At 42.4% G+C, this 10,194-nt stretch overlaps 1 protein-coding gene and 1 long non-coding RNA gene across 2 annotated transcripts in view; both read right to left on the bottom strand.

Moving 5' to 3' along the window:
- The window catches only part of LOC134514097 (cytochrome c oxidase assembly protein COX16 homolog, mitochondrial), a 51,903-nt gene extending 42,387 nt beyond the window's left edge, over positions 1–9,516 (bottom strand). The window contains exon 1 of the mRNA XM_063331374.1: positions 9,409–9,516. Within this exon, the coding sequence (XP_063187444.1) occupies positions 9,409–9,468 (60 nt within the window). The 5' untranslated portion in view covers positions 9,469–9,516. The remainder of the gene's footprint in view (positions 1–9,408) is intronic.
- LOC134514098 (uncharacterized) lies at positions 3,344–4,754 on the bottom strand. Its single transcript, XR_010070644.1, has 3 exons — positions 4,688–4,754; positions 4,447–4,540; positions 3,344–4,239 (listed from the first exon to the last, which is right to left on the bottom strand). It is a non-coding gene; the product is annotated as an uncharacterized LOC134514098 (long non-coding RNA).
- Positions 9,517–10,194: the final 678 nt, after the last annotated feature.

The raw sequence follows: 10,194 nt of genomic DNA on the forward strand, positions 1-10,194 counted from the left end.
ATTACATTTGTCATAAATCCCTAAATTAACCAAATCACAATATTTAGTGCTGGCAACACAGATTATGCAGTGGTGGAAAATGTTATGATACATATCACTAGAGAAGGAAAATGGCAATTTTCTAAACTCTTCTTCAAGACTCCTGCTGCAAAACCCTCCAGCTATTAATCAGGAGCTTCAAAACTAAACTGTCATGTGAATTATTTTATCTTAGTTTGCAGTGATCACAGTAAAAAGGGTTTGGGGGTTTCCTTTTTAAAGAACTGTCGTACGTACAGTGCAAGACTGGTGAAAGACGACAATTTGACAGCCCAGAAGACTGAAGTCTCATTTTTGTTCCCTAAATAAAGTAGCAGGGCAAACTGCCAGTCCCAGAAAAGACCCAGGCAAGTCATCTTAACCTGAAGCGCCCCCCTCTGCCAGCTCTAATTCTCAAGATTTTATTTCCTACAGCCATTCCAGCACTTGACTGTAATGCTGAGAAGAGAGGAAAACGGTGCAAAGTCTTCTCAGAAACTTACTAAGTCCTCTCCCCACCCTCGATGGAAGCAACAAATGGAAATCATTTTTAGTTCAGATCAGAGGCCTCCTTTGGGGGAAAATAAAAACCAAAACTATACATCCCTTAGCAGTTATTTCATTCAAAAGCACAACAAAGTAGGAGAAAGTACTGACTTAATACATATACTAGAATTCACAAATTGCATAAAGAACTGCATTACATTCAAAAACAGATGAAATATGCCAGTAGATGACGGCATGGATACCATGCTGTCAACCCGGGACAGCAGCTGGTATAAACCAGAGCCAATCCTAACTGACTGACAAAGCAGAAGAATGTAGTTTTCACACCATGTAGAACTCTGTGCAGAGTATTAAACTTGACTCAAGGTATCAGGCTAATTGGCTCAATATACAGTATGTTCAAGGCAGCGATTTTGAAGATGGCAAATATGAATGGCACAGGCCAGAGTACAACAAAAATTGCTCATACCCTTTCAGTGCTCCTATTCTATGTCTTGCGAAGAAAACAAAACCTTTTTTTATTAACATGTCCATTTCATAACAGGTTGGAAAGCACAGAAAATGCATTTAATAGAAACCAATCTAAGAACAATGCAGAAGAGACAGAAACCCATATGTTCCTCAGCATAAGCGTTATCAAAAAAGGGCATTTTCAGACACAGCATTGTCATTTTGCATTACACACATTGCTTGGGCTGGTCAGATCATAAGGGAATTTCACTCAGCAGCTGCAGCTCTCTGCAAACCAAGTTTGCCATGGTGATCAAGCTACACTTTCTGAACACCACCTTCTCTTTCCTCAGAAGCTTCTAAAGCCAAAATTTCAATTCCTTATCAAAATTATCATTCCCGTTACTCACAGGTTCAAATCTAGCCACGGTACACTACAATGAGAAACTGTTCATATCTCATGGCAGCCTGGTGTTCTTGTGATGCGTTACGTCCAGCTCAAAACAACAATAAACTGAAACCTGCAGTAAAGAACATAAAAAGAAACGACTACTGTCAAGTAATACTTCCCTGTTGACAATGCTGGACAGAGGATGAAGATGAAATGTATTACAGAGTAAACGTTAATCTTATACCTTTACCTTCATACCCCCTTGAAGAAGGTGGAGACTTAGAGCAGGACTAAACACACAAAGTGAAAACAGGCGAGTCTGTACTTATGTTCCTGTTCTGAGGCTCAACACAGAACCTCAGTTACCCTGAATACCCCATTAGTCCCTTCTAACAGCATTAAACAGTACAAATACACTCTTAATGTTTTAAAATTAAACGGAAGGAAAATACAGAGTACTAAAGAGTGCCTATTTGTTTGTCTAACATTTATCTGGAAAATAGCACTCGAAGATTAAGAATCAAAAGAAAAGTTTAAGGTGTTGATTCAAAAGATGAGCTCAGAGATTCTAAGGTTTGACAGTCAACTGAAAGATGGAAGTCGGCTAATTCAGGTTGCACAAACTGGAGTCCACAGAAGCCCATTCAGCTTGAACACGCTGGCTTCCACTCCGGCACAAACAGTTCCAAGGGGTAGTTTTGTCTGGAACAGCTCCACACTCCGCTGTGGATTCAAACACACACAGACAAACAGGAGATGCCAAGCAGAAGCGCAGCAGAAGTCAAAGACATATCTCATCATAAGCTTAGAGACCCAATATTTATAATACAAGTCACTGAAGCATAAAAGCAACACTCTCTGATTCCCTGATTGGGAGCAACCATTTTAAAATTCTAAAAACAGTTTTGTATTTATTGCTTTTCCAGGCTACAAGTGTAATACTTGTGACTTTTACAGACAATCGCAATTTATCTACAAATATTAGAAGTCAGAATTCTCTTCTCATGGGTAAATGTTACCTTCTATTCATCTCTCAAAAGCATATTAACATTTAAATCAACTGTTCTGCATATGTCAAATTTTATTGTAAAGTTAGATGAAGTAATAGATATTAATAAAAGTCCTGCAATTCAATATTATGAATTGTTCAAGGCGATAATGTGAATGATGTTAACAATAACACTGACATATCTAAAAGTTAAAAATGCTGATTGTAGTAATCTTTTTTCAAATACCAGGAGATAATGTAATAACAGTTTCTACATATAGACACTGATAGCAACAATAGATCTCAGAAACATAATTACTCCCAAGAAGAATTTTCGATATTTCTCAGCGTTCATATCATCTTTTATGGGCAGATCCTCCAGAATCCGTGGGAAAAAGCATGCCTTGTATTCAGAATAGCCCAGGACTCAGAATTAAGCAGCTTTTTATGAAATGAATTAGGAATGTTTTATTTAAAGAAATCTTTGTAAACTCAATTATTTAAGTACATTTAAATGATAAAAATATAGTTTCCCTAACCATTAACCCTGTAAAACTTTCAGTGACTCACAGCACAATAAAATACCACTTCACAATATTTGCAAAACATCTCTGAGTGTGTCATGGCTTCCAGATGACCCTGACTTCACCAGTGAACAAAACTAATCCACAGACATCTACTTTCATGTCCTATTGTCTGCGAAAGTTTTTTGTTTTGTTTTGTTTGTCAAAAAGCTTGAGAGACAACTGGTTCATTAAGAAGGGCCTGAGATGCCACTGACCTTCCCTAATGGTGCCTGGAAGCACTGACCACATTGCTGCAGCACTGTTAGGGATTCTCTCTAATCTGACCTTTTTTATTGTCCTTTACATGACATGCATTCTTGGCGTCTCTTGACGAAGTGTTTATCAAAGTAAACTTGCACTGTTCAAGGCAGCAACATAGATGGCATTGTAGTACAGCCTGTGTGCATAAACACTGATGGAAATAGATTGTAGAAACATGTTTATTCACAGAAAAATCTTTCACTATTCCAAGTTACCCCATCTTCTCTTTTGGCAACACTAGGCACAGCACGTAAACCACCAAAGACAACATCCAGAAGGAGAAGCAAAGTACTTGTAAAAGTACAGTCATTTACAGGAAAAAAAAACAACAACAAACCAGAAAAATGAAAAGAAGTCAAAATATACAGCTATAGATATGGAGAATGTTGCAACATACTGCAAATTTGAAATTTGCAGCACTACATACATAGTGCAATATACTTATTTTAAGTGTGCAGTAAAATCACCAAATGAGCCACAGATTACACTTTCTGTCTGCTAAGATGCCACTTCAGATCCTCAGAATTTCCTTTTTCCCTTTTAACATGTTGACAGCAGAGCTGGAAGAGCATCTATATATTCATTTTGCAATTTAGATACTATGAAAGATCTTTATCTAGAGTGGGACAGAGACAAACACAAACACAAGTTTTGGAAAGTGGTGTGAGCATATGAAATAATTTTTTTTAACATGTGTTTTAAAACTGTTACTGCTTTGCAATTTTGAAATCCAAACACATTTCCTCAACGATCTAGAATCACCATTTATATTTATCTGAAAAAACAGCTTCCAGCAACCTTCAAACATTCTAACCGCACTAGAGATGTAGCCTTACACGTTCAGTGTCTCATAAGAAAGATATGACACTGGACACACCAGCTGTAATATCAAAGAGCCTTGTTCTCTCAAGATCTCACAGAAGCATCACAGCAGCAGCAGGACATTGACAGACAGATCCCTTTTGGTCAGGTACAGTTGATTGTGGAATATAAAGCAGCAGTGACTGAAGCTCCTCTTCTATAACAGAACCAAGCATCCTGAAGACTTGGAAGTTAAGCTTCATGTGGTAAGGAAAGAGTTCCCATTATCATGATAGGAAACGGAAATGTCAATACAGCTGACAAAGATGTTTAAGCTACCACACAGGTGTCACAGCCCTCCATCGTAACAGCAGATTTTACAGATACATCTGTAAACTCACTGGAGCTCATCCCAACATCTACACAGATGTTACCATCTTTACCAATGCTTTAGGACTACTCACCCTGTAGCACCCAAGCTGTTAAAACATCCCACGCCAGATTACATCACTCTCTTCCGCATGCTTACTGTTTTATGCCATGCAGAGGTATCTTAATCTGCAAAGTTTACAGAGTTAAAAGGAAACATTCACAAATCAAGGTTTCCTGCAGGTTTAATTCCTCACCCCAATAGTCTTGTTGGTGCTTACAAAGAAACACTCTTATCTTCTGAGAAAGTATGACTGAAAACTGTGATTTACACACCTTAATCCAAAAGCTGTTGTCAGTTTGAGGTATAAAGATCAACCACAAAAATCCCTTCTGCGCTGAAATCTTCTAACAGCCCCAAGCCCAAAAGAACAAAGAAAAAAAGATCAAGATAATTTACACTAAAACCTATTAAATATTTTACATATGTGTATGTCATGTACGTGTATGAGACACTCACCTGTCTTTGAATTACAATCTCTTTAACCTTGGAGCCTTTAAAAAAAGGGGCAGAGGTATTTTTCATTCAAATATGCAGTGTAAGAAGGGAAGATGTGAAAGCCATTTGATATTTTTTTTAATAAAAAAAGCAAATATGGTACAGATGACAAGTCTAGCAGTGTTGAAGAATAAAGTCCTGTACTTGTCTAGTGAAAAAATGATGTACGGGATGCAAGAACGTAAAAGAAACCTTTGGTTTCAGTATTATTAACAAATTCAGCAGAATATAAAGGGTTACAAAGGCATGCTCCTTCCAATCTGTGCATAGATTCAGTGTCTTTCTTGCTGTAATTGATCTTTTAGCACAATTCTGTTCAGCTTCAGAGATGCTTTCAGGGTTCAATAGACAGCTAGGGAACTGACAAGAATTGCATGAATTTTCCTTTTTCTTACTCCTTGGGAAGCCTTTGGGCAGCAACACAGAAACATTGTGAAGTATTCACAGGGGAGAATAATTTTAAGGCAGGGAGACATGAAACCCTGGAAAGAAATATAATGGAGTACTTCTCTATATAATATTGTCTCTGGAGGAAAAAGCTCTGCAGTTAACAGAGATGGAATGAAATTAGGCAGTATAAAGTCAAAGAAACCAGTCGCAAAAATTTCTGCTATGACCCATGGCAAATCATGCAAAAACACTATGAGGGCCAAAAGGACGATCACAGCTCTACCTTGGCCTGGGAAGCTGAAGTCCTACCTCCAGCACTGAAGCAGAACTGAGAAAATTTACGCCATCGCTGCCAGATGGTTGTTTAACCTCTCCTTAAAAACCCTAAGTATGTCTCACAAGTGCCCTATCCTAACAAAGAGTAGTATTTTGCTAACATCTGATCTAAAGCTCGTTTATTTTGGTACTTCTTTCCGAAGCTATGAAAAGCAACCACCACTCTCAATATATGATGTACAGAACTTCTCAGACTTTTCTAAAATAAACTAGGTAAATTCCTTTAAGCTTTCCTTAACAGTGGAATGTCTGCTGCATCTTTTATGTTGCTCTCCTCTAGACTTTACAGTTTGTCTACATCTCTACAATGGCAGCACAAAGCTGAAAACTGCTCCAGCTGAGGGCTTTTATTTTACTTTTGACAAGGTTCTGTGTCTTATAATGACATTTCTGTTTTTGCACAATATCACAGCCGCCATTATTATCGCAGGACCCACCGCACATAAGATACCTTTCAACATGGAAGGCACCTGATAACAGCATTTTAGAGCATTTTTTTCAGTCCTTTGAGAACACAAATGATAAGAAGCATATCTTTGCCATACCTTCTCTAATGTGCAATTCTCATAGGGAGGGTAACATAGAAAGCTTTATCAAAGTCAAGATCTTGTGGATCAATTAGTTGCATCTCCTCAACTACTATACCAGTTAACCTATCAAATCTGGTGTATTTATCATTAAAAATCCATGGTGACTTTTTTCTCCACCAGGTCACCACCTCTAAGTACTGCATTGGGTTTGCGTGGCCAGGTTTTGGTAGCAGAGAAGCTACAGGAGTGGCTTCTGTGAGCAGCTGCTAGAAGCTTCCCCCATGTCCAACAGAGCCAACACCAGCCAGCTCCAAGAGGGACCCAATGCTGGCTGAGGCAGAGCCCATCAGCAATGGTGGTAGCATCTCTGTGAGAACATAGTTAAGAAGGGGAAAAAGTTACTGCACAACAGCAATTGCAGCTGGAGAGAGGAGTGAGAATATGTGAGAGCAACACTCTGCAGACACCGAGGTCAGTGAAGAAGCAGGGGGAGGAGGTGCTCCAGGCACCAGAGCAGAGATTCTCCTGCAGCCCCTGGTGAAGACCATGGTGAGGCAGGCTGTCCCCCTGCAGCCCATGGAGATTAACGGTGGAGCAGATATCCACCTCCAGCCCGTGGAGGACCCAATGCTGGAGCAGGTGGATGTCCAAAGGAGGCTGTGACCCCATGGAAAGCCGATGCTGGAACAGGCTTCTGGCAGGACCCATGACCCCATGGAGAGAGGAGCCCATGCCAGAGCAGGTTTGCTGGCAGGACTTGTGAACCCATGGAAGGGACCCACGCTGGAGCAGTTTGTGAAGAACTGCAGCCCGTGGGAGGAACTCACACTGAAGAAGTTCATGGAGAACTGTCTCCTGCGGGAGGGGACCCCATGCTGGAGCAGGGGAAGAGTGTGAGGAGTCGTCCCCCCAAGGATGGAGCGGCAGAGGCAGCGTGTGATGAACTGATCACAACTTCCATTCCCCATCCCCCTTGTGCCACTTGGGGGGAGGAGGTAGAGAAAACTGGGAGTGAAGTTGAGCCCTGGAAGAAGGGTTGGGTGGCAGGAAGGTGTTTTAAGATTTGGGGTTTATTTATCATTATCCTCCTCTGATTTGATTGGTAATAAATTAAATTAATTTTCCCCAAGCCGAGTCTGGTTTGCCCGTGACAGAATGACCTCTCCCTGTCCTTATCTGAACCCAGAAGTATTCTATTATATTCTCTCTCCCCTCTCCAACTGAAGAGGGGAGTGATAGAGTGGCTTTGGTGAGCACCTGGCGCCAGCATCAACCCACCACAAGTATCTATGATGTAATCATGTAAAATTTTCCCCAAATCTTTTAGGGAGTTAAAATTGAGCTGAGGAGTCCTAAACATCCTGGGTTACCCTCATTTTGAAAGACAAGTTACAAACCTCAAATAATTACATAAAAAAAAATAGGACTGTGCCCTAAAACTATATCCAACCTTAAACATCTAAGAAAAGTATTATTAAACTAAAGAATAATATCAGAGTACTCAAAGAATGACACGAAAAATTAGAAAGTGAAATAAATTCAGGCTAAGCATGAGAGCAGCAAAGTTCTGTGGACAGCCTTTTAGGTACACATGCATGCAGCATGATATGGAAACAGCTGTAACGCTATGCTTGATCACTTTCTGAAAAATGTTACATGAGGAGATTGTCTGCGATATCAGGGAGCGGAGCTACCCATGCAAATGATGCATACAGTTGTGGTATCATCACACTAGTTTGTTGGTTTGTTTGTTTTTTTAAAAATCTGTTTCCACTTCTTACAAATGCTTTCATCAATATTTTGATAAAAGATACTTCAGCGTATACAACTGCATGAATATTTGCACTCTGTTGTCACTTTAAAATAAACGGCCTTAAACTTTTTTAACTCTAACAGTGTTGTTGTCCTTCTTTAGACCACTCCGTTTTCCTCAGGCATGCTGCTGAAGATATGAGAAGGATGACAGTAATTTCTCTAGCAGTATTGTAAAAATGTTGGAATTATCCTTCGCGCTACTCTTTATCCATCTAGAAATCAGTTTAGTTATTCTAAACCAAATGAATACATGGAAAATAAGATGTGAATTGCATAAATAGAAACTACACAGTCCTGTCTACTGCTTTTTTCTTCCTTCCTGAGTTTTTACCCATAAGCGCATCTGAGTTGTTTAATTTTTCCTCTAACGCACACAAGTACTCAGGATGGGCAAGTGCAATCTATTGTGTTGTCTGTCCTATAATTTTGGTTTATTCCTTTGAGCCTATTGAGTTACTTTCTAATCGCCACTACTCTAAATGGCTATGTCTCACCTATCACTTTGCGCATAACTGTAACTATAACCTATCAACCTCATTTAACTCAAATTCTGCTTATGCAGATGTACAAATTTGCAGACCAACACCACCACTGCGGTTTAAAAATCCATCAAAAAGCTAATGAAAGTCTGACAAATGCATAAGTAGTGTTTAAAAAAAAAACCAAAAACCACCCAAAAAAAAACCAAAACCAAGTTTTGGGCCCCTCGCTACAAGAGGGACATTGAGGTGTTGGAGCGTGTCCAGAGAAGGGCTACAAAGCTGGTGAGGGGTCTGGAGGACAAACCTTATGAAGAACGACTGAGGGAGCTGGGCATGTTTAGCTTGGAGAAGAGGAGGCTGAGGGGAGACCTTATCACCCTCTACAACTACCTGAAAGGAGGTTGTAGAGAGATGGGGGCTGACCTCTTCTCCCTGGTGACAAGTGATAGGACGAGAGGCAACGGGTTCAAGTTATGTCAGGGCAGGTTTAGATTGGATATTAGAAAACATTTCTTCACTGAAAGGGTTATTAAACATTGGAATAGGCTGCCCAGGGAGGTGGTGGATTCACCATCCCTGGAGGTGTTTAAAAAAAGGGTAGATGGGGCACTGAGGGACATGGTTTAGAAGTGGCTCTTGTCAGGGTAGGTTAAAGGTTGGACTTGATGAGCTTAAAGGTCCCTTCCAACCTCAGCAGTTCTATGATTCTATGCATTTTCCTCACTTTTTAGTTAGGAGTATCTTTAAGAATACGCTTCACACCCTCTCCCTGTCCTCCAGAGGCCGCCGCTGACCCTGGGGGCTGCTCCTTCCTTCCCCCCCGCGTCAGCTCCCCTCCGGCCACACGCCGGTCCCCCAGAGGCACCACTTCACACAAACCCCCCTCCCTCCTCCCTGCCAGCATGAATCCACCTGCCGGTGCGCCCCCCCCCCCGCGCTGCTCACCAACAGGGGGACCCCGAAGGTCATCGTGCGGCCCCTCCACAGCTTGCGGAGCCGCTCCATCCCCCCTCCCGCCCCACAGGCCGCGACCGGCACCACCCCCACCTCCGGCCCGGCCTCCCCGCTTCCGGCTGGGCGCCGGTCCCCCCGCCACAGCGGCCCCCTCCGCCGCGGCAACGCGCCCCGGGACGCTGGGTTCCGGGCCCGGTGCTGCCTTCCGCGCCGCCCTGGGGTGTTTGGCAGAAGGAGGCCGCCGCCTGTGGAGGGCGGCCGAGCTTAGCGAGCGGGTACCCGCCTCTCCCCAGCCATGGCTGATCGCTTGTTGAAGTCGTGATGGCGAAACGGGGCGTTTGGGCCCGTTCGGCGCTTTCCCTGACATGGCCGCTGAGGCCAAGTGACTAGTTACAAAGCCACAGGGTACTTCTAGGTTCTACACGTTCACACACACACATGCGTATCGCAGAAGCTCTTTGAATTAACAGACGTTTGATGAACATACACAACCGGTACGCTGGTACCAGGCTGGCCTGCTGGATGGCTTCATCCACCCCACTGGCTTTCCTGAGGAGAAATGTTTGCTGGGGAGCGCTTCCCCCCGTGTCCCGGCTGCGGCCAAGTTGTTCGGATCTTATATCGCTTCCACCGTATCTATGGGAAGGAAAGGACGGGGCTGGAGCCATGCTGTCAGCCGGACAAGTGTGCAGCCTGGGTTTAAGGCCAGCGGGTGCCAGTAACAGCACGTGTGTGCTGAGAGGGGAGTTGAGGCTTCAAACGATTTGTCTCCATGTC

This window comes from Chroicocephalus ridibundus, chromosome 4, assembly GCF_963924245.1.
Source record: "Chroicocephalus ridibundus chromosome 4, bChrRid1.1, whole genome shotgun sequence".
NCBI lineage: Eukaryota > Metazoa > Chordata > Aves > Charadriiformes > Laridae > Chroicocephalus > Chroicocephalus ridibundus.